General features: G+C 41.6%; 2 protein-coding genes across 4 annotated transcripts; one reads left to right on the top strand and one right to left on the bottom strand.

The window, feature by feature from the left end:
• Nucleotides 1-546: 546 nt before the first annotated feature.
• On the bottom strand, nucleotides 547-11,574 carry ttc21b (tetratricopeptide repeat domain 21B). The gene is made up of 29 exons (XM_019888855.1): nucleotides 11,366-11,574; nucleotides 10,772-10,901; nucleotides 10,572-10,682; nucleotides 9,966-10,132; nucleotides 9,759-9,881; nucleotides 9,490-9,647; nucleotides 9,310-9,394; nucleotides 9,126-9,224; nucleotides 8,856-9,048; nucleotides 8,479-8,576; nucleotides 8,152-8,352; nucleotides 7,942-8,071; nucleotides 7,705-7,862; nucleotides 7,248-7,472; nucleotides 6,935-7,173; nucleotides 6,758-6,830; nucleotides 6,069-6,179; nucleotides 5,849-5,987; nucleotides 4,869-4,975; nucleotides 4,485-4,673; nucleotides 4,203-4,313; nucleotides 4,029-4,110; nucleotides 3,345-3,495; nucleotides 3,107-3,268; nucleotides 2,478-2,673; nucleotides 2,009-2,233; nucleotides 1,557-1,677; nucleotides 1,402-1,469; nucleotides 547-1,330 (listed from the first exon to the last, which is right to left on the bottom strand). Exons 1-29 carry the CDS (start codon nucleotides 11,387-11,389, stop codon nucleotides 1,253-1,255), a joined length of 3,954 nt encoding a protein of 1,317 aa, XP_019744414.1. The 5' UTR covers nucleotides 11,390-11,574; the 3' UTR covers nucleotides 547-1,252.
• Nucleotides 11,575-11,694: 120 nt separating this feature from the next.
• On the top strand, nucleotides 11,695-20,563 carry LOC109527134 (tetratricopeptide repeat protein 21B-like). 3 transcript variants are annotated; one of them, XM_019888857.1, is made up of 29 exons: nucleotides 11,697-11,863; nucleotides 12,482-12,611; nucleotides 12,701-12,811; nucleotides 12,888-13,054; nucleotides 13,128-13,250; nucleotides 13,508-13,665; nucleotides 13,844-13,928; nucleotides 14,018-14,116; nucleotides 14,190-14,382; nucleotides 14,462-14,559; nucleotides 14,904-15,104; nucleotides 15,181-15,310; nucleotides 15,392-15,549; nucleotides 15,682-15,906; nucleotides 16,011-16,249; nucleotides 16,417-16,489; nucleotides 16,612-16,722; nucleotides 16,827-16,965; nucleotides 17,218-17,324; nucleotides 18,001-18,189; nucleotides 18,334-18,444; nucleotides 18,590-18,671; nucleotides 18,790-18,940; nucleotides 19,003-19,161; nucleotides 19,243-19,438; nucleotides 19,549-19,773; nucleotides 19,937-20,057; nucleotides 20,133-20,200; nucleotides 20,301-20,563. In XM_019888857.1, the coding sequence occupies exons 1-29, from the start codon at nucleotides 11,840-11,842 to the stop codon at nucleotides 20,376-20,378; spliced, it is 3,951 nt and encodes a 1,316-aa protein (XP_019744416.1). In that variant the 5' UTR covers nucleotides 11,697-11,839; the 3' UTR covers nucleotides 20,379-20,563. The 3 variants fall into 3 exon arrangements, with proteins under 3 accessions (XP_019744418.1, XP_019744417.1, XP_019744416.1); XM_019888859.1 differs by lacking the exons at nucleotides 19,937-20,057; nucleotides 20,133-20,200; nucleotides 20,301-20,563 and having other exon boundaries at nucleotides 11,695-11,863; nucleotides 19,640-19,720; XM_019888858.1 differs by lacking the exons at nucleotides 19,937-20,057; nucleotides 20,133-20,200; nucleotides 20,301-20,563 and having other exon boundaries at nucleotides 11,695-11,863; nucleotides 19,534-19,631.
• Nucleotides 20,564-23,705: the final 3,142 nt, after the last annotated feature.

Here is a 23,705-nt window from a genome sequence, read left to right as displayed (position 1 = left end):
GATTTTTTTAATGAAACATCAGAAATATAAATTACATGGTAAAACCCGTACTGCGCAAGCTTTTATAGGTCAAACCTAAAAACAAAAAAATTAAAATATCCCCCAAAAAAAGATGTGCTAGAAAAAAAATGTAAGACGTTTTAAAATTAGGCCCAAAAGTACGCTTGAGGACACTTAAAGCCATCTCCGAATAAAGAATGCTGTTGAAGAGTGTAATTAGTAAAACAAAACAAAACAAATGTGTTTTGCCATCAGGCTATCCAACAGACTCACTGGTTAATCAATGAGATTCAACTCAACTGTGGTAATAAGATCTGCAAAATGATAAAGCAGTTAAACACTGCAAGCTAGAACCACAATAATAAATGTATTAATGAATAAATAACCCGCGGTCACCGAGATTCAAAACTGAAACGTTATCTTTGGAACAAATTTTGAGACGGAGATTGCGCAGACAATCGTGCGGGCGTAGCGAATCCTACAGCAGAAGGGTGGACATTATACAGAAAGGCTTGGAGGAAAGTCTGAAAATATGACACATAAAACCATACAAAAATAATCTTTATTTGTGTTTTGGATATATGCTTTTCATTGCAAAGTGATGATGAAAATATTAAAGTGAATGTTAATTCAACTTATCTGCGAAAGAAAGAACTCTTAACATTTGTCTATTTTACAACAGTACTGTATATATTCAGTGGATATAAAAAGTCTACACACCCCTGTTGAATTGCGATGCTTTTGTGATAAAACATTTTCCATCAGGAATGTAACCTACAACCTGGACAACTTTTTGGCGGCGATTCCAAACTCAACACAGCCATCACGAAAAGGTGATGGCAGCATCATGTTTGAAGCTGTTTTTCTTCAGCATTAGAAGAGATGAAGTGTATTGTTAACAGTTTGAAATAACGGTCAGTGTCATCAAAAAAACCTTCAGGCTTCTGATAGAAAGCAAAAGAAAAAGGTCAAGAAAAGCCGACTGGAACATCTGACTTACTTTATTTGGTGTAAATCAAAGGCAGTTTAAGGCACCACTTATTTTTTTACTTCCCCTCTTGAAAAGTTCAGTTATATTAATTTTGTAGGCCACATTAATGGTTCACCAAGTTTTGAAGTGAGTAACCTTGGTCAGTTTTTTATATCACAAAAACCAGGGCATTTGAACAGGGGTGTGTAGACTTTTAATATTCACTGTAAGTCCATGATGACTTGCATGGACTAATTCCCAGGAAAAAAAAAAAAAAAGATGTTAGGGCCTTAAGGCAGCACGAGCTTTGTCCAAAATGTCCTTTCTCATTTTTGGGTAGTTTGGATGAGCAGCGAGAACCTGTGGATGAAGCAAAACAATTCCAAAATTGTGGGATGTTTTCCAACTGTAAGCACCTTGAGACACCTCACCTTGTGGCAAACGTCGATGGCGTCAAAATGGCGCTTGGCTTTTAAGTAGTTGAACGCAAGCTTGTATCCTGAAATGTAGAATGTTACAAATATTATTTGAAATAATACTCTTCTTCATTCAAATTTATCTTCATAAGTGATTTTGGTGAGCATACCAATAGATGGGTTGGACTGATTTCCATATTTCCAAGCCAGTTCGTAGTTGAATGCTGCATCTCTGAATGCCTGCTCTTTCTCCATTATAAAACCCCGATACTCATAAGCTTTACAACATGACTGCAGAGAAAATACAGAGTTCAATACTTTATAATATACAGCTTTGAAGGAAAAAACACAAACCCTTTTTTTTTGCTCAATACTGCAAGTTAATATTAGATTATTTTTTTCAAGGCGCTCTCCTTTTTTAAAAATCAGAAACAAGACATTAATCTACGTCTTGAAAAATTAAGTTATCAAGACAAATAAAAATGCACACGTGCATACACACAGAGAGAGAGAGAGAGAGAGAGAGAGAGAGAGAGAGAGAGAGAGAGAGAGAGAGAGAGAGAGAGAGAGAGAGACTTGTTCAGCGCCAGATTGTGCAATCTATACTGAAGCAGTGACAGACCTTGTTATGATTGAGGCATCTCTTTAGGAGGTCATCTGCCAAGTCGTACTTCCCCGAATGGATGTAGATGTCCGCCAGGAGCAGCCAGCTCTTCTCAAACTCGTCGGCATCAACGATATTCCACGTCATCTTTGCGATACGCTTCAGTTGGTTCCTGGCTCGAGGAGTTTGTTTCAGCATCATGTATGCCGTTGCCATGGCTAACAGTGCTGGCACGTGGTCTTTCTAAATGCACACAAAACATCCTGGTCAAACAGGACAAAGGCAGCAAAACTGACCCCTCCCTTTCTTGTCTGTTTCCCGATAATGTTGTCTACAAAACTAATAAAATAGTGTGAAGGCATGTATAAAATCTTTGTGGAATGGGTGATATGGGAAGGTGAAATAATGCGCAGCAACCTGCTGTTATGTTTATTTATTAAACGGGGAAGAATGCAGTCACTCAAGCATGATGTTATGGATTACTCACTTCATTGGTTGCAAACTCTGCGAAAACAGAGAGAGCTTTCTCTATATTTGCTTTTTGTTTCGTGGCTAGTAAGCAGTAGTTCTCCAGGATACGAAGCTGTACATGTCCACCAGGCGTTTGCGGCTTTATCTCCTTGACGAGCCTCTCAGCTGTTCTTACTGCAACCTGCTCTGTCTCTTGCTTCTCTGTCGAGTTCCTGTTTCAGATCGGTCGACGGATGTTAGCATTTTCAGTTTGTGAGTTACATCTGAAGCGGATACAGAACAGCGGTGCCTTGAGATTGGAGTGACCCGACGAGTTTTTCCAAGATACAAACCGTCATAAACATGAAACAGAATTCATTACATGGTGGGTCTTTAAAACAACTGCATGAACTAGCTTAGCCAATGCTAATGCTCACACATAACGGGAAAAGGCAGATAGATTAGCGTCTATGTGGTGGTGTGAAAAAGCCAAATGTGCCTCAAATTGAATGAGCAGGTATGACAAAAACAGTTTATTATCATATTCGATACAGTATAATAAACTATTTATTATTATGTCCAATTATGTAATTATTGTATTTATTTTGGTAAAGTATTGAACTGCTATGTCAAGGCACCACTGTCCAGGAAATCTTTTCCACTCACCCGACTTCACCATCTAAATTCTCAAATACTTCTCCTCCCATTGTGTCACTGTCAGGATTTAGGTAGATTTCGATCATGTTATAAATTGCGTTTTGACCCCAATCATTGTCTTTCCTTGCCTGGTTGAAGTGGCGGAGAGCAGCGTTAGGTTCCCCCGTGTACCTGAGCAACAAGCACAAATTTAGTTACCTGCTGCACAAAGCACACTAAACACAATCTCAGGCAAAATCGAACTCACCAAAGATAAAGTCCTTTGCAGTAGTTAAAACCAGGGTCAAACTTAGCCCGAGAAGAATGTTTTTCCGCTCGATCAAAACATTTGGGCACGTCTTCCAACTTTCCCGCCCTCCTCAGCAAGTCAATGAGACGTGACAGTGTTGGGTAGTTGTCTATCATGTAAAAAAAAAAAAAAAATTAAATGACTATACTTGATATGCTTTTCCAATCATCCATTATCCAATCAGTCGATACTACAAATAGAAAGAACGGTACGAAATTCTTGGGCCAATTTTAGCCATGTCTACCATATTTACATCGCAATCTGAGTTTAAAACTTGGCTGAGAGCATCTGTATGGTGTCTGCATGTTCTCCCCACGGTTGCGTGTTTTTGTCTTTTTTTTCTCCATGGCACTCTGGTTTCCTCCCACGTTCCAAAAACAACATGTGCGTTCGGTAATTAAAGACTCTACATTGCCCACTGGTGAGCATGTGAGTGGTTGTTCGTTTATGGCGTATGTGCCTTGTGATCGACTGCCGACCGGTCCAAATGTAGAAAATGGATGGAATATGACAATGTGGATCCTTGCGGATCCAGGCGCCATGCGACTTTTTCACCCTGTCAAAATGACTGTTGTGTGAAGGATCATGACACCGACAAAGCCATCGATGACCATAATTCACAAATGATTGTGGGGTTTGCACCTGGCTTGCGCTCCAGGAGTTGCTGATAGCGGAAGACGGCCTGCTCGTAGTCTTGTCTCCTGAACATAAGGTCAGCCATCATCTAAACACATACACACGTTGAAAATAAGTTGTCGTTAATTAAGTGTTCCAATCGGATAACGCCAGGAGTACGTCGTGAAAGACTGAACACACCAGAGTTGCATCTTCATGAAACTGGTCGCTCTTCAAGATGACACTGCATTGTTCCTGACACGAATCGAGCTCATCGATGGTGAGGAAAATTTGGGCTAACTCCAGCATCACCTACAAATGGTGAGTTACGTGAATCCCTCTCAAAGAGAACCATCCTATACCGCTTCCAAAATCCCCAAGAGCGTTAGTACATAGAAGGATGAGATTCACAAAGATGCTCGGGCTGGTCGAGCACAGCTGCAACAGGGAGGACATAGGCCGTTTTGATTCAGTAGTACAGACCTTGTGATCCGTCTCGCAGTAAACAAGAGCTTCTTTGTAGAACTTGATTGCTCTCTCATAGCCCCTCTGACTCGTGTAGTGCTGAGCGATCTCGGAGCAGATCTTGGCGGCGAGCTGCTTCTGCATGGGGATGGCGTCAGGCTCTTCCAGTTCCACCCGCTTGAGCACTTTGGCCTGTACATCCCGGGCCTAGCAACGGTACCATTTATAAATGACAACAACTGTAATCCTTTTCAAGCATCATTAAGCTACCACTGCGATTCATACTTCAATGTAACGGTTATTGTTTTCTATTGCTTAGAGATAACGGCATAAAGCCTTAATATAAAACAGAAACTCTAAAATCTTCCATCGAGAACCCCGCCAAAAATTCCAAACACTTACCCTTTGTAAGGTTGTTAAGGCTTCTTCTGTTTTGTCAACCTTATTTAGGACCTTTGCCAACAGCATGAGGTAACGGCAATCATCTGAGAGCGCTGACAGCTCACTCGCTTTGTTGGGCGAGAGAACAGTTGTAAATTACATCAAACATTAGCGCCATCAACATGGAATTAATCCTTTTCAGGGACAGCGGTTAGTACAGTGGACAGCTTATCATGTTATCAGGTTACAGGTTATTATTTTTAGTGCATGAAAGGGTTAAAAAAAATTGATCTGAATGTTGCGCACTGGACGTTTTTGGTTCATTTTGGCCCCTGCGAAAGGTGTTTGTCCATGCAAAATACGACAATGTGACTGAAGGATCGGCATTAGTATTCGCTTAGTCGACTCGCTGATCATCATGTTGATTGTGGGGAATGGATCACAAATGAATCGTGTCTCGAAGCAATCCAGGCAAAATGTAGAGCGGTTGCACATAATATATTTTTGGTTTACCTATTCGCGATCGTCTGACACGCCACAGAGGAGTAATGTTAGTAACCCTGACAAATTTAAGTATCAAAAACACACACAAAAACAAAAAAAAAAATCACCACTTATTTGAAATGAGACTTCTCGTGAAAGTGACAAATCAAACCATTCTCTCTCCTTGTGTCCACTGAATACACTAAAACCGCACCCCACCGTCAATAAAATACTACTGCTACAACCTGGAAAAATGGCTGCTACTTCATCTAGTATCTTTCTAACGACGGGTTTAATCTGCAAAAATGTATCCGCTTAAATCCTGCGGTGACTTGAATATATCCCACAGGGTCGTTGTGCGCTTTTCCATGCCGCGACAACGAGTCGCTCTAGAGCAGCCAATATAGCTAGTTCCCACTCCGGCTGTCAAGTTGCACTTAATTTTTTATTTTATTTTATTTTTTTATCCCATTGTTTCCTGAACAGGCATGATTTATGTTGTGTGAGGAGAACCGCACCTGGTTCGCGGGAGAGAGAGTCATGCAGGAGTCTCTCGCAGCGCTCGTATTGCTTCATCTTCATCAGCAGCTCAGCCAGGTCATAGCGCAGGAAGTTCTGCTGCTCAGACTTCAGCGCCGTTTCATAGTAATGTATTGCCTGTGTAACAAGAAGCTTTGTGTCAACACTGAGATCCGTCTGAGAGCCAATCACGCGTATCCCTGCAAATGAGTTCCAAACCTTGGCGTAATAGTGAGTCTTGACCAGAGCTTTCCCAAACTTGCTGGCAAGAGCACCATCTTTGGGGGTTTTCTCCAGAGCGTGCTCATAGACCTCAATGGCCTTTTCCGGCTGAGGATAAACACGGTAAACGGTGAGTGGTCGGCCAGTACGCACGGTTTAAAATCTTAAACTGGAGTTATCGATGATTGCAAATCTGTTGCAGATATCCGTGATTGACATAGACAGTAGCAGAAGTGGTAGTAATTTCTCTCTGCAACTGGAATTCCACACACAGGAGATAGATAGATGTCAAATGTATATAAAATGTTCATTTTGACTTGACTAAACAGAATTAGCTATTATATAGTACAGTCAATGTTTTGGGATGTTCAATATGTAGAACCAAAAAGTGACAGTAGGTGGCCATGATAACTCACAGTGGATGCTGGATAACCACTACTGGCTCACCATTATAACATCTTTCAGTGAAGTTTCATTGATTTTATTATTGAATTAAACACCTGTAAAATTTTCCACAGCACCAACAAATTTCATCTTATTTTTCAAGTCGTATATGATAAGTCAAGACTGGGTGGTAAGGAAAAAAAAAAGATACGGCTAACAAGTCAATCTCAAGGAAGTAAATGCCAACGTGCACAAGAGAGGATATTCCAAAAGAAAATCATTCATTGCTTCTGCAAACTTACCTCTAAAATGTACATGTAAGCATCCCCTAATAAGATGTATGTTTGAGGACCAGGTAGCTTGTCCACCATTTCCCTGAGGAACAGACCAAGACGTTACAACAAATAGGTCCCTCTTTACACAGATACAAGTGGTGCCATACTTGCTCACTGCTTTTAATCTGATTCACTACCGCTCACCTGTAGCAGCTCACATACAGACGCGTGTCCTTTTTGTGGTTCAGGTAAATGTCTGCCATTTTCTCCTTGGCTTGGATGTAGTAGAGCTGCTCAGGTGTAATGTTTCGGAGCATGCTCAGTGCCAACTCGGTGTCACCTCGAAGCAAAGCCAGGTCTGCGTTGGCAATCGTGACGCGGAGCTCTTCTGTCGTTCCCGAGAACTCATTGATGGCATCCTGCATTACCTTGGCTGCTTCGTGCTGTGATATTAATTTGGGATATGAGTCCAGACACGGACGGCACAGTCCCGATTACAAATATGCATTCTTTATACCTGTTCTCCGTTGAGCCACAAGGCCTCGGCTAACTCCAAAAAGACAGACACACAGTCTGCGGAACTCAAGTCGATTTTTCTGTTTTTGGACTTGGCTGATGAGCCGGCCCGGCAGACCCCGGAAAGACTCATTGCCATTTGCAAAATCTGAATAGCCTCAGTCAGTTCACCCATTTTCTTCTTTGCCTGCGCTTTGATCAGGAGATACAAGGGATGCTCTTGAATCTGAAATGGACAAGAATGGTAGCTCATGAAGGTCTTTTACGAGAGATATACTGTACAGTGAAACCTTAGTTTGTGAACTGAATATGTTCTGTGACTTCAAACAGCAACCGAATTGTTCCCAAATGGTAGGGAAGGTAAAGGCAGTGTTTCCCAGCGAAATGAATGGCAATGCAATTAATCCGTTCCAACTGCAGAACGAAGTTACACGTGGCGACAATGACGATGATCTCACCTCAAAGTTATGGCTGAGGCAGACTTCAAGCGCCTGGGAGCACAAAGTGACGCTACCGCGCAGCAAGTGGATCTGTGCCATGAGCAGATGAGAGTCCGTGTGAGAAGGACATTGTTCCAGGCAGTGTTGGAGACTGCTCTGAGCAGCATCGACATCACCTGAACGGACACGGGTCCACTGTTAGTTAAAAAAATCAGTTACAAGAAGCAGCCGGTATATTTAAAATGCAGCGCTCACCCGACTGATATCTGACTTTGGCTTGCAGGAAGAGCCCTTGAAGGAGCCCTGGCACAATCTTGACCACTGTATCCAACAATGCAGCGCAGTGCTTGAGCTGGGAGGCAGGGGACTGGCCCTGAGCTGGAGGCTAAACCACGTCAAGTGAGAATTTGACAATCATCCAAACACACCTTTTCAAGGTAGAAAGTTAAAAGCCAAAAGTTGTACCGTAGTGGGACACAGGGCAAGGTACTCCTTGACAATCTGTAAGAGGAAGTCAGGGTTCAACTTGTGAAAGTACTCCGCACCCAAAGGTAGACCCTGGAGAGTCGAGAAGTGCGTTTCCACGGCGTCGTTCAGGAGCTTGGTCACCTCTTCTTGGGGGTTGCGCTTTTTGATAGCCGCAAGCGCACGCAGAAATATGAGGTCCTAATTAGATGGGGGGGAAAAAAAAATAACAATTGTGCCAAAATAGTAAAAACATATTTATGTGCGGTTAGCAGATGCCCCATGATGACAGTTAGGGAAAACGAGAGCGTTTTTAATCAACGATACCCCTGATTTTCCGATGGATTGCTGAATTTCCGTGAGAAATTCCAGTTGTTGGTCTGCATCTTCAAGGCGGCCTTCTAGCAGCTGGCATCGAATTATACCTGAGCAACAAAATCAGAGTTATCGTGCAAGTAGGGCTGGGTTATATCGTCCCGTAGCAAAGCTAAAGTGAATTTAAAAAGAAATGAAAAAAACCCCAAACAAAATCAAAGATGTATTTTGAGATGTATCGTAAGCTTGCGTTTTTTTTTTTTTTAAATATATGGAGTGTTTCTTGAGTTCAAGATAAAAAAAAATCACTATGGATTATTGAATAAATAAACTAAACTAAATTCTCAAACGGCTCTTTGATCTTTACTTAAAAGGCTTTTGCAACACACCAGTCAGTGCAGGGAGGCTCGTCTCATCCAGAGTCATGGCCGTCTTGTACCACTTGACGGCCTCCTTGATTTTACCCTGAAGAACCATCAGGTAGCCCAACTCCGTGGCTAAATCCGAGTTCCCTTCCGTCACACAGTATGCTTTTTCCACCATTCTGAACACTTGCTCAAGCACCTTTTCATTTTGTCCACACTATGAGGAATGAACGCATCATAAATGGTGGAAATTCCATGTCAGACAAAAGTGAAAACAAAGAAAGTATGTCTTACAACTCTGGTGAAGGCAAGAGACAGTCTATAAGCAAGTTCGGGATTGCGCGGTTCCAGCATGTCCAGACTGCTGATGAGGTTAGCGAGATGTTTTGTTGACTGCCAAGTGAGATACACAAACAGTGCAAATAAGTTCATCAGGGATGTCACGTCACGTCATGATAGACTTGCGGTGCGACTTTACCTCGGCGATATCTCCATTTTTACACAACGCATGCAGAGTTAGCATTTGTAGTGCGTCCAGGTTGTTTTTATCCATTTGTAAAAGTCTGAAATGATACACAGCGCGCAAGTGAAAGTGATCTGCGGCTAATAATTGAGAATGACATTGGTGAATGAGTTGACAAACCACCTCACTGCTTACCTGATTGCTGCCTCGGTTGTTTGCTCCCAGTCTTGGAGGTTTAAAAACAGCTTCATCTTTTTAATAAGAGCAGGCAAGAATCCAGGGAAACTGGCAATGATCTTGTTAACCACATCTAATGCTCCAGAGTAGTTCTGACGATATTCATAGTATTGTGCCTAGGAGAGACGATGATGTACGGGAATACAAAACGTGATAAATTCAAGCATCGTGACAGTTGAACTGTGGTTAAGGGATGAAATTCAGTCGGAGTATTCTCGCAAGTTTACCTTTCCCATCAGAGCAAAAACATCTGGGCCGTCTTTCAGCCCTTCGTCGAAGTATTTTCCAGCCTTTCTGGCATATGCATCCTTCCCACATGTGACATCTATCCATCCTTTCAGGATTATGCCCTAGAGAACAAATTTGTCATACCTGTTCACCCCCCCACCCTCATACATGCACAAGATAGTGAATGTTCCTCAAGGTGGTCTTACCTCTTTGGAGCCATTGGAAAATTTGATCATTCGCTCTGTGTATTCCCTTGCTTTGTCATTCCGGCCTAATAGCCACAGAAACATGCCGGCATGGTAAAGACTCTGCGGAGATGCACTTTTGCGGTCCTCCTTGATTTTAGCTTCCATTTCTTGAATAACTTCTCTGTCTACGAATACAGTGATATCAATTCAGATACAGTAATCACTCCCTACAACATGGTTCATCTTTCATGGCTTTGCTGTTTCATGGATTTTTTTCTTGCATTTTTCTTTTTCCTGATTGGTTAAGGAACTGTAGACGAATGTCAACAGTCTCCCACCTCATCACTGTGCCGCTTATCAAATTTTCTCCATCACAAAACCCACAAAAACCTTCTGTACAGTATTTCTAAAAACTGTCAGTTGTTTGTAAGAAAACGTCTATAATGTATTATTATTATTATTATTATTTTTATGCTTGGGCCTGAAAAAAGGTTTAATCGATGACTACTTCCTGGATCACGTGTTCTTTTTGCAACGTAACCCCGCAATAAACGAGGAATTACTGCATTAACAAAACTATGGTACATTTATATGTCATCAATAACATGACATAACTTGTCTTACCAGGTTTTGTTTTTTTCTTCTCAGCATAGACAAGTGCCATTAGCGTGCACAGAGACACATCTCGTGCATCTTTTAGGGTATCCAGCTCTGCTGTGGCTTCTCGAATTGAATCTGTGGTTCAAAAAAAGTTAGATGTGGTTATAGTATGATGAGACACTCACTCCCGAAAAAGTATTTCTGTCTTTTAGTGTTCAGTTTACCTTGCATTAAAGTGCCATATCCGTGGAAGAAACTGAGAATAGGATCACCTCTGAATTTTGTCAGTGCAGCTGCTGCAGCGTTCACAGCGTGGTTGAAATACTTTTCGTTGCAATAATATCTGATTAAAGCCTGAGAACGACAGCACCAGAGAGTAAGCGCCACAGGTGGGAAGTAACGAAGTGCAACTTAATTTAATACTGTACTTACGTAGAATTTTCAAGTGTTTGTACTTTAACATTTATATTTCGGAAAACGTTTTACTTTTTTACCCCTAGTGTTTGTTCTTCTCAGTGTGTTAAGGTGTCACGGACAAAAAAATAAATTTCAGTTTTGTACTGAGTCTGTACTTGTTGATTTTTACTTTATGTACAGGACTTGAATCATTGCTGCTTTACTTTTACCAATGTTTTTACACAAATATCCGTACCTCTATGTTAATACAGAATGAGTACAATCGCCACCAGTAAACCACTGCAGAGCAAACGCACGAACCAAAAACAACACGAGCGCTATTCTCTTAAAAAAACACTGCCATGGTACATCAGATGATTGCTCTTAATGACAAGTAAAACGTGTGTAAAATGTTCCCTCACCAATGTCGTCTCTTCCTTCTCCATTTTGGCAGTGAAACGCTGAGCATGTGCAACAGCTGAAATGCGAAGAGGAACCAAATTTTCTATTTGGTGGTGGCGATTATGATCAACAATTAAAGTAATGCTGCTGCGTCGTGTGGCAGGCTCATCGCCATATTAAGTTCCCACTTCTCGCGTCGCCTAGTAACTGCAGGGAGCTCATTCTTCTTCGTTGTTTAGGTGTCAGGCGCAATACTGCCACCAGCTGGAGCAGTTGGGGAATGCAAGCGTTGGCGCGACCATGACTAAAAAAACTATGTGATTAAACTTCTTTACAAGTACAGTGCAATAGATGCCTTTGTCGACGCGTCATAAATTATCCAGGATGTGGCTTTCAAGTGAAACGTAATAAATGTACTGAGTAGCCGTTGAAACACCTAAAGATAACAATCAATCCCCACTTGAGCTGTAACTGGCAGCAGCCAGTCAGTCAAAATGGAGACTAAAGACACAGCAATGGTAAGCAGATTCCTGACCGGTTTAAATGAACGTGTCTGTATGTGTGTTTATTAGTCGAAACATCAAAAAGCTGTATAGATGTAGCTAAGGGTCATCAAGGAAAATATTATCCCTCGCTGTTTGAAAACTGAAAAATGGTGGGAGAAGCATTTGAACCTTGCTCTTTGGTTATAATTGTGGTACCTAACATTTTAAAGCTATCATTCAAGTAAACTGTTTAACAGAGATTTGGTGAAACAAATTTTTTAACTAGTTATCAACCGCCAGTTACTGTATATTTAAAAAATAATAGTAATCCACTACCAAACAAATGGCACCAAAAAATGAAACACAGGTCATGGAAGAGCATTTCATTGTCTTGCTTTCAACTATAAGTCACTGGCACAGGTAAAGAGATGAACAAATATACATTATTGGTTGTAAATGAATAATTCTGGGATCAACTAAGTGAAATTGGCAATCAAAAAATTTTTGATTTCTCACTAATGGTTTGACGGTTTAGACCAATTATCTCCCCAACAACACACACATGGACACACAAGGGCAAAAATATTTTAGGGCTAGATCAATTCAATGGTATTTGCAAAAAGCTAACCATTGGCTATTTTTCATTTCCAGGCTTTGATTAAATATTATTGCAATGAAAAATACTTCAATCATGTTGCGACTGCCACAGCAACTGCACAAAAGAAATTTCGCAATGAGCCTGTCTTCAGTGTCTTCCGTGCATATGGCACATTAATGCAAGGTGAGATGGACAAAATCCAATGAAATAATGGCTATGCTCTTACAATATCTGTTTCTCATTTAAACTGCAATTTGTACATTCAATCACAGGTGACGTTCGACAAGCTGCAGCCGAGTTGGATGCGATAAGGGATCGATCCGATGTGTCTCTCTGCTCCCTCATGGCACTCGCCTACGCCGAGAAAAAAAAGACGGCGCCAGGTAAGTTGACGTTGTCAACGTTGATTGCGACACATTCACCTCAATGTTATTTGAATGCGTGCCTTTGGAATCACAGACAGAGATGTTATTCGCGAGCTTGAAAGTAAAATCAGAGACGGTCGCAAAACTACAAGTCCTCAGACTCTGTACTACGCTGGGATGTTTCTTTGGCTATTGGGCCGAAATGATAAAGCGAGGGAATACATAGAGCGAATGATTAAACTCTCCAATGGATCGAAAGAGGTAAGACAAAGCTGCAATGTAGGTGCCGTTTTGGGTTGTGTGACCTTTTGTGAAACCGGTGTCTACTGTGCAGGGGATAATCCTGAAAGCATGGATAGATGTGACGTGTGGGAAAGATGACTCCGCCAGAAAAGCTGGAAAATACTTTGATGAAGGGCTGAAGGATGGACCAGATGCCTTTGCACTGATGGGAAAGGTGTGATTAAAAAAAAACAAAACAAAAAAAACATTTCTTAGTCCTCCTAACACACGCTGAACAAAAATATACTTTTATTTTTGCCCCCATTTTACACAAGCTAACACAAGCGAACTTAAGGCTATTTATGAAATCAATGACTTCAGGACATTCGACTGAAATGTTTAACATGTGTTGCATTGCTACTACTTTGACACCCTGTGGCTGAGTTGATTCTGATTAGTAGATAGTAGTCGATTTTTGTTCATCTGCTCCAGGTACAATACTTTGAATATTGTCAAAATTACTCTGGAGCATTAGACGTGGTCAACAAGGCCATTGCCAGTTTCCCTGGTTTCATACCTGCTCTCGTTAAAAAGATGACACTGTTTTTAAACCTCCAAGACTGGGAGCAAACCACGGAGGCAGCGGTCAGGTAAGCAGTTACCGTTTAGTCATTGCAAAGCACATTGGAGGCGTAAGTTATTAAAAACAGATGCCAATGAATCCGATGATCATAAAGAGTAAAAACATCGGTTGTCATCACTCTTCTGCTTTTGCAAATTCTACCCCATTTGACGGGTAAATTAACCAACTCACACTTGTCATTTCAGGGTCCTGCAAATGGATACAAACAACCTGGATGCTTTGTATATGCTAACTTTGCATGCATTATGTATCAACGGCGATATTGTTGAGGTACACAACCAAGGAAAACGTTTTCAAAAAACCTTAAGAAATCACTAATCTGACTAAGTTGTTGAAACTTTTTCTATCCTATGTGGCAGTCAACAAAGCATCTTTCCAACCTCATGAAAAGTTTGGACTTGCAGGAGCCACACAACCCAGAACTGGCGTACAGGATGTCTCTCGCATTCAGTCGAGTTGTAAGATAAAACTCTCTTCTTCTCATCGGTCACACGTGAGGCCGTAACCGTTTTCTGCATTGATTCCTTCTAGTGTGGACGAAATGAGATGGTGCTTGAGCAGGTGTTCACAATGGTGGAAAAAGCATTCGGCGCGACTCAAGAAAATGCCGATTTAGCAGCGGAGTTGGGCTACCTGATGGTGCTTCAGGGTAAAATCAAGGAGGCCGTCAAGTGGTATAAGACGGCCATGACGCTGGATGAGATGAGCCTCACCGCGTTGACGGGTAAGTTGCAAAGTGGACCAAACATTGCCTCAGGATGTTTGTAAAAGAATTTGGCTGGATTTTTGTTTTCATTCCACAGGTATAATTTGGTGCCAGCTGATTGAGGGCTGCCTGGAAGAAGCGGAGAAAGATTTGGAATTTCTGACGGAAATTCAACAAAGCACTGGAAAATCAGGGGTAAATTTCATGTTTTTTTTTTTTGTCTACTTTCACATGCGTATTTGGCCTACACGATGTGAATTTGTGATTGTTTATTTTGAACATGAAGGGAAAAAAAAATAGAAAGATAACAATAATTGTTTTCATCTTCCTTAATAATCTGTCCTTTTTGAAATTTCACTCAATCCACCGTGAATGAGGAAAGACAAAACAGTTTCAGGACGCGCGTCACAGACAAAATATTTTATTTCGATTGTCTGACTAACTAGCACACTTTTGTGTTGTATCATCCTCTCTTCTCAATGGGAGACTTTGCCTTTTTCTTTTTTTGATCGGCTCCTCTATCTCTTTCTTTTCTTTAGGAAATCCTCTACCTGCTTGCACTTGTGGCAATTAAAAAGCACCATCCCCAAGAAGAGATAACCAAGCTCCTAAAAGACGCCGTGGAAACCCACTTCTCGACCGTCCAGGGTCTACCTTTGAGTGTGGAGTACTTCCAGAAGCTGAATCCTGACTTCCTCTTTCAGGTTGTCAGGGAGTATCTTGCTCTGTGTCCTACAAAGGTATAACGTGCGGTTTATGTTTCTACTCTTGATATTTTTTGTATTTCTCAACCCTTTTGGCTGGTTTTTGGTTTAGCCTTCAGCTCAGGGACAATCTGCAGTTCCTCAGCTCAGGAACTGCGCGACCTTGTTGGATGCAGTGGTCAAGATTGTGCCAGGCCTCCTTCAAGGTGTTTTCCTGCAAGCCAAAGTCAGATATCACTCCGGTGAGCGCGGTTGTTTTAAAATGGCATGCCCGCCTCGCATAGCTGATGTTTTTGAACCACAGTATGTCTGCGGTCATTCAGGCGATGTCGACGGCGCTCAGAGGAGTCTACAGCACTGTCTGGAACAGTGTCCTTCTCACACGGACGCGCATCTGCTCATGGCTCAGATCCACTTGTTGCGCGGCAATTTCACTTTGTGTTTCCAGTCGCTTGAACTCTGCCTCAGCCATAACTTTGAGGTAAGGGCGTCAGGTGAATGTCGTGGGTGCTCAAGGTTCTGCGATTTGGTTTTTGGAGGGAGTTTATTATAGTTTAAGGCAAAATGTTGACTCTCAAAAGAATTTCAATTCAATGTTCATACTCCATTCCAGATTCGAGAGCATCCGTTGTACCTGCTGGTCAAGGCTCAAGCAAAGAAGAAAATGGGCGAGCTAACTGAAGCCATTCAGATTCTGCAAACGGCAATGAATCTTCCCGGCGTCTGCAGGGCTGGATCATCAGCTAAGTCCAAGATGCAAACGATCGAATTGAGTTCTGCAGATTGCTTGTCGGTCTTCTTGGAGTTAGCTGAGGCTTTGCGGCTCAGCAATAAACAGGTCCAAGCAAGGCTATTACACGACACCGTTGGGTTGTTCATTCGAAAATATCCGTTTGCGTGACAGCAGTTTTATATTCACATGCATACGGATTGTCATTGCAGCAAGAAGCAGCCAAGGTGATGCAGGACGCCATCAATAAGTTCTCCGGCACTCCTGAGGAGCTTCGAGTTACTATCGCCAATGTAGATCTCGCTTTGTTACACGGCGACACGGAGTTGGCACTCAATATGCTCCGAAATATTACACCTGAGCAGCTGTACTACATCCAAGCCAAGGAGAAAATGGCAGACATTTACCTGAACCACAAAAAGGATAAGCGTCTGTATGTGAGCTGTTACAGGTGAGTCCTATCGCGATGTAACAGTTGCTGATTATGTATTGTACATTTCTCGGATGCGGGGTGAAAGAATAAATCACCTTGCGAAGCGAAATGTAAAACTGCAAAACAATAATGACAAGATATAAGCCTTTCCTACAGAAAATCTCTTGAATTGGTCTGTTCTCCAGGGAAATATTGGACAAGCTACCCAGTCCTCATGCATACGTCTTACTCGGGGAAGCTTATATGCGTATTTTAGAGGTAAGTGGCAAACGCAGGTGGCCTGTGTTCTGAGACAGTACTGTATTATTAAACAGGCACTTATTTGGATTGTTATCTGTTTATATAATGCTACTAATTCCAAAATGTGGTTCTACTTTCAGCCAGAGAAAGCCATTGAGGTCTACGGGCACGCTCTGGAGAAAACGCCGGAAGATGGCGCTCTAGTCAGCAAGTTTGGCAAATTTCTGATCAAGACTCATTACTTCGACAAGGTTTGTACTTATAATCCATTTTTTGGGTGGGGTATGTGTACCTTTAAATTTAAAATTGGGATCAGAAGCGAACCCGGTGCTGACACGTACATAATTTGACGTAGGCATTACATTATTATGAAGCTGCACTGAAGACCGGACAACAGAACTTCCTCCGCTATGACCTGGCCGAGTTGCTGATGAAGCTGAAGCAATACGAGCGCTGTGAGAGTGTTCTGCTTGATGCTCTCTCCCACAAACCAGGTACTTAACAGTACTTATACTGCCCTTATAAAGAAGATCACAAGAGACACATGTCTGCCACATAAAATACCCTATAGCACTTCCAGCCAAATCAACAAATCCAAATCCACACCTCATAGTTTTTGTTTACTAAAGTTTGTATTTCTCATTGAAATAAAAAATCTCCCAAAGCTTTGTAATGTTAAATTAATTTGGCCCCTCACGTGCTCATACAGAACTTGTTTTTTCTAATCTTTCCATGGCCTGTCCAAGTGAACGATCTATGTGCACTATCAGATGATTGCCGTTATCTAATGCTGTTGGCAAAGGTCCAAAATAGGGTTGACAAAGCCGAAGAAGCCTTAATATCCCTACAGCGGGTAAGTCCATTTTTATAATGCACTTCCAGATACTTATTTTGTATCCATTGTTTTATAACTAAAGGCTATGTACATGTATGTCTTGAAGTTGTTTTCTATTTGTCATCGCGGATACCCAGATAGTGAATACAGAGGGGGAAAAAAATGGATAAAATCCCACGGTGCATGAGGGTTGCGCATTGCTTCAATCTCGCGTTACACCACCTGCGCCACAACTTAGACCCACCTTTAGCTGGTCTAAGGTCTATGTTGTCTACTTTCTGTCACCTGATTGTCAGAGCCATTTAATAGAAAATGCCTTTGGTCCACTGAAACGCAGATAATTGCACAGCCTGCCCTGGCATATTCCCAAAGACGTTCAACTAGACTTGCCCCGGCACAAAAAATACAAAGATGGCAGTTTTTACCTCAAGCGCACATGTGCCTGTCTACAAAAGCAGATATGTTAGAGTGGTGTTAATCCTTGACTAAAGCTATCAGTTGAGTACTAAAAATTGCAGGAAACATTGATAAAAACCCATCAGAATTCACAAAGTAACTGTGCCTGTGTGCCATTTTGCTACCATCGTGTCACTCGACTGTATAGTGGTGCCACGTGGTCAGGGACATTTCAATTTAGTCTCTTATTTCCATTCTATTGTTGTTATTGTCAGTGACAAATGAGGACTTTTGCTAGGCGCGGGATGTACAAGCCAAAGTGCTGAAGCGGGTGCAATTAGAGCAACCTGACAGCTTTGACGCCCAGAAGCAGCTGGCTGCCAAGATCTGCCGGGAGATCGCTCAACACTACACGAGTCAAAGAGTCTACGACAGAGCCATCGAATTTTACAAAGAAGCTCTTGCGCATTGTGAAACCGATCACAAGGTCGGTTCTACTGAATCCAAACATCCTTCCTGCTGCAGCTCTGCTTGACCGTACTGAACATTGAACCTCCTGTGGATTGCTACATTTGGTAAGATGGTAGTATTGATCTCTTTCGTAAGTAACTCACTACCCATATAAATCTAGTTGATGCTGGAGTTGGCACAGATATTCCTCACGCTAGATGAAGTTGATGCATGCCAGGAACAATGTAACGTCATCTTGAAGAACGACCAGTTTAATCAAGATGCAACTCTGGTGTGTTTCTGTCTTCGGTGTTTCATGTCTGGCCATTATCCTTTTGGAGCACGTCAGCACAACCGATTTTATCGTGTGTGTGTGTGTGTGTGTGTGTGTGTGTGTGTGTGTGTGTGTGTGTGTGTGTGTGTGTGTGTGTATTCAGATGATGGCTGATATTATGTTCAGGAGACAGGATGATGAACAAGCAGTTTCCTTTTATCGGCAGCTATTGGAGAGCAAGCCAGGTGCAAAATCGTGATGTTTCTGAGAATTTGGAGAAAGTCTATATGGGAGCGTGAGATGTCGATGGCGAACAGGCGTCTTTAAATGAGTATAAATTCGAACCTGTACATTTGTTTTTAGAACACTTCTCAACTGTGTCACGTCTCATTGACTTGCTGAGGAAGGCAGGGAAATTGGAAGACATGCCCAGATTTTTTGAGAGGATGGAAAAATATTCGACCAGAGTCACGTTTGAACCTGGTTTTAACTACTGCAAAGGACTTTATCTTTGGTGAGTCACCTGTTTGTTGAGGTTATAAATCGCATTTTGTTTTACCAAATTTGCCTTTGCAGGTATACAGGAGAAGCTAATGCTGCTCTGCATCATTTCAACCAGGCCCGAAAAGATACCAGGTGGGGTCAAAAGGCTGTCCATAAAATGATTGAAATCTACCTAAATCTCAACAATGACATGATGGGAATGGAATTATGTAATCTAGATTTTAGAATTGGGTAAGATTCATGAAAAAGAACCACGAACGCAAGGACTGTAGGCTGGACATCGTTTCATCACGAGTTCGCTTCTCTCAACAGGAGTTCGACAGAAAAGCAGGAAATGGAGAGGGTTGCGGTGACAACGGCTCATCAACTTTTGAAGGAAATAAAGCCAGAAACACCCGGAGAACACTTAAAGCTTCGTATCCTGGAGAACTACTGCTTACTGGCCACTAAACAGAAGGCCAATATAGAGAAAGCCCTCTCTGTTTTTACGGAGATCGCAACTAATGTGGTAAGAAAGTCATCACATTGCTTTTTTCCATTTACTGCCAAGTGAACGCAGCAAAGGGAATGGGCAGCGTTGCTATCTTGGTCCTGTGTAAGCAGGACGTTTGACTTTAGGAAGCTCACGTGCCAGCCCTGTTGGCCATCGCAACGGCTTTCATGATGTTGAAACAAACTCCCCAAGCCAGGAACCAATTAAAACTTATAGGAAAGATGACCTGGAATATTGTTGACGCGGACGAGTTTGAGAAGAGTTGGCTGCTCCTAGCGAACATCTACATCCATTCGGGGAAGTATGACTTAGCAGATGACCTCCTAAACAGATGTCTCAGCCATAACAAGGTCAGTGCTGTGTGCGTTTTAGCGCGTCACCTGCGCCGTACTTCCATTTAAAACCACATCTCACTCTAAACTTCTGTTTTGGGTGCTGCAGTTGTTTGGTGAATTGTAGATGTCACTGAGGAGCAAAAAAAAAAAAGATTCAAACTGAACATTTTCTCTGCAGTCTTGCTGTAAGGCGTATGAGTACCGGGGATTCATCATGGAAAAAGAGCAGGCATTTCGTGATGCAGCATTCAACTATAAACTGGGTTGGAAATACGGAAATCAGTTCAGTCCAACCATTGGTAGGTTGATCATTAATTTACGTGACAGTCTGTTCCAAAATAAATGAGGTAATATTGTATAATTTCTCCTGACAGGATATAAACTTGCTTGGAACTACTTAAAATCAAAACAGAATTTTGACGCCATAGATGTCTGCCATAAGGTGAAGTAGCGTTCGAATCCTTCATATGTGTTTGTGAGTTAATGTTTTAATTTTTATATTCTCAGATGTTTCTATCTATTTTCTTTGCATCTATCTGCAGGTGCTTGCGACTCATCCAAATTTTTCAAAAATTAAAATGGACATCTTAGACAAAGCTTGTGCTGCCTTGAGGCCATAGAAGTTTGACAGCCAGCTTCTGGGAGAAGCGTTTCCTTAGGACATCAGCTTAGTTACTCTAGTGTTTAACTTCCACTTCTCTATAATTGAACACTTAGCAATATCCCGTTACTGTAAATTGGTTGTGCGGTATTGAAGTGTGTCTGTAGTAGTACTTGTCAAATAAAAGCCATTCATTTGAATCAATTAGTTGAGGAGTCAGTGTGTCCTGGCTTGCTAATATTAGCTTAACATGCTACTGGAAGTGCTAATCATGAAATGAGTTGCCTGTAACTTATATACGACTGTGGTGATGTCTACAGCGATACGTCCCACACATTGTTTGACTTTCAACATTTACAAGATGAAACTGAGGTATTTAGTACTCACTAATCTTACATTTTTGTTACGTAGGCACGGCTAGCTAGCTAACAACGTAGTGGTTACAAATGAGACTAGTTCCAATAAGTAACTTGAAATTTCGCCAGATAACCACTGATGTAAACAAAGGTGTTCAAGTTGTTATATAGTGGGGGAGGGGGACTTGTGCCAAACCCAAGTGGACAGCTGGGCACCATTATAGCCATGCCCCAAAAAATCGGGAGAAGTGAAAACCCAAAAAAAAACCCCCACCAAAATTCAGTACTACATAGTTCACTCTTTGTACATTTTGTGTACTGATGCTAAAACCTGTATAGTGTATTTAGAAAACAGAGTCTATAAAGAGCAATGTGATCGTTTTTTTTTTTTTTTTTTTTTTGCATTGCTTAACCGTGGAATAAGTCAGTCATTTTTGCTCCAGCATTATGTAACCGCGTGCATTGACTGATAAGTTTGAACCGTTGACGTTTACAGAGTTGATTCAATAGCGGGAGCAGCGTGTGTCCGGCACGGGTACAACTGTTCCAGGAGAAACCTTTCCAGGCCGCGTCAGATATTATTTAGCCACTAACTGGCACATAATCATTAACTCTCTGCAGCACACATCAATGGAAGCATAAATCACATTGGTGTGGAGCTGAGGCAGCTGTCTGTTTCCTCTAGCGCGCAGTGTAGTTCACGGACGTGATTGGATACTGTTGCAAGCCTTTCAGGAGAAGTAGAATATTGTCAATCATATAAGCAAATTAGCATTAACCTTGTAGAGGGGTAGTTACATGATTGAGGTGTTGTACATCGCACGACGCAATAAATATTGCATGTGCTGCTGCACTTACAAGGAATGCTTCTGAAAACCTTTTAGAGGAAAGACTGTGGAATATGCCCGCCCTGGGTTGTACTGCTGCAGCATTCTAATGGCCACCTCCATTGTGGTTTGTATGGACCATTATTGATCAAGTCATACTCAATGATGCAGCCAGCTTCCTTACTAATGAACGCTTTCATTTCTTTTTTTTTTTTTTTCGTTGTGTCGCACAACTTGCGCGACTTGCATCCAGATGCCCATTCACTGTAATGATATCATTTTGAATTTAAACTGGACAAGGGCCTGCTTGTCTTTTTGTTTTTTTTTTAGGAAGCGGTTCAATTGAAAATGCGATTTAGTGGTTGAGAGAGAGCGCGTGCATGTCACTTGGACACAGGGGGAGGTTAGGAGGAACTCACCACAACCTAATCTAATGGAATCGTCTTCCCATCTTAGGCAAATAGAATTAGAGCTCTTATGGGTTGCATTCTCAGATTTCTCTCTTGTTTTTTTTTTTATACTGTGCTCCTCCTCACATACTAGCCAGTGGCAAGATCCGAGGCCAAATAAACATTCTTTCACGTTGTCGTTCCAACATTTCACTATAAGGCAGTCCTACACAAGTGTAGTTGGCAAGGTGCTATTGACCTAGTCAGCACAATCCGTTGTATCTATCTTGTTTATTTCCTGTAAAGGGGTCCCATTCTCAATGTTTTGCAAGTGCCTTTTGAAAAAAAAAAGGCACTTGCTTTATTACTTTAGTAATAAAGAAACATGGCTCAGCTACTGTATAACAGTCCAGTGTGAGACGGGACAGTTGAAACAATCAATAATTGGTCACCATCCTTTAGTGTACTGTACTCCGGGATTAGCTGTCACAAGCAGTAAAAAGAATGTCGGGCTGTAATAAACATTTTGACTATTATTAATAATTAATAAAATACTCAACCCACTTAAGACCCTAATTGTTTCCGGCAGAAGAAGCCACGGCGCACACTCACAAACCAGAATAGAGCTCGTTCAACAGAGATTGGCCGAAACATAAGACACAGTAGATTTCAGTCTGAAAAAGGAGATGTCAGAAATGCGATGCGTTTCAAAAATAAATGTGTTAGGCATACTCGGGGTACATGTCGTCTTTATTCTTTTGGCTTTTCACTGAAATGGGTTATAGCAGTGTTTTGCATGCAGTATAATTTATACACTACAAGCATTATGCATATTAATGATGGGAGATATTTGAGTCTGCGTAATCAAATGCTTTTGTCGTCATGATCAAAACAATGTATGTATTGACTTGTTTGAATGACATGCAAAACATATTCACATTCACGTAATGATTCTCTCGTAACACGGAACAGTAGATGTATTTCGCTATATGGAATAATCAACCCGATGAAAAAAATGTCACAGCAAAATGTAAACACAAGTCGGAAACCCCTCAAGAGTAAGGTCACGGTGAATTTGTCCCATGTACAATCGTTACCCAAAAAAATAAAAATAAAAAATCCTGCAGAAATCTAATTTTGATATTCATCCTGATAAATATTGTGAGGTAAAACAAAAATCTATTGAAACGTCAGACACAAACAATGATGACGCGCTTGAATGGAACGGAAAAGAAAAAAAAAACAACTAAGCAGCTGTAATTAGCCAGGTTGTCTTTGAAAAAGGAGTGACCTTAAAACGACTCGAGCATTTGTTACAGCTTCTGCTGGCTGTTCGAATCTCGGACTACCTCAATCAAATGAAATATTTTGATTTCTATCATGTCATAAGGAACCAATATGCAGCATCCACAACTTTGTAGCCATTAAATAATACGGTGGTTGATTATTAGCTCCAACTGAAAACAAGCGCTGCAACATGAAAGGAGGACCTGTCCGAGGCATTCGTGTCTCATAATGGTTTTGAGTACTGGCGAATGACGACGACGCCCAACTAAGACAATATAACTGATAATCAGTCTGCCCGGAGTCTATATTTAGTAACATCATGATACAGGTTCCACGTAATCAGCATTATGGAAAATTGTAGACCGGAAAACACGCAAGTGACCTGAGATAAGCGCAATGATGATGCAACAAAACTGAATGCGCAAAGTACAGTATGGCCGCGCAAGTGCGACTGACGTGACACTTGACAGGTCGACGCGATGGGTTT

This window comes from Hippocampus comes, unplaced genomic scaffold (assembly GCF_001891065.2).
Source record: "Hippocampus comes isolate QL1 unplaced genomic scaffold, H_comes_QL1_v1.1 scaffold272, whole genome shotgun sequence".
NCBI lineage: Eukaryota > Metazoa > Chordata > Actinopteri > Syngnathiformes > Syngnathidae > Hippocampus > Hippocampus comes.
The sequence above is the reverse complement of the archived record's forward strand: the minus strand, read 5'-3'. Positions and strand labels throughout refer to the sequence as shown.

Bases quoted from the DNA above. Each gene is read 5' to 3' on its own strand.
- ttc21b (XM_019888855.1), bottom strand. From the start codon at position 11,389: ATGGAGAAGGAAGAGACGACATTG. The intron at 9,395-9,489 runs GTAAGCAGTGAG...GTATCATTTCAG, and splicing joins ACAACCGAGGCAGCAATCAG to ACTTTTACAAATGGATAAAA. The intron at 4,314-4,484 runs GTCTGTACTACT...CACCATTTGTAG, and splicing joins ACTGCGAGACGGATCACAAG to GTGATGCTGGAGTTAGCCCA.
- LOC109527134 (XM_019888857.1), top strand. From the start codon at position 11,840: ATGGAGACTAAAGACACAGCAATG. The intron at 11,864-12,481 runs GTAAGCAGATTC...TTTCATTTCCAG, and splicing joins AGACTAAAGACACAGCAATG to GCTTTGATTAAATATTATTG. The intron at 19,774-19,936 runs GTCAGTGCTGTG...TTTTCTCTGCAG, and splicing joins GATGTCTCAGCCATAACAAG to TCTTGCTGTAAGGCGTATGA.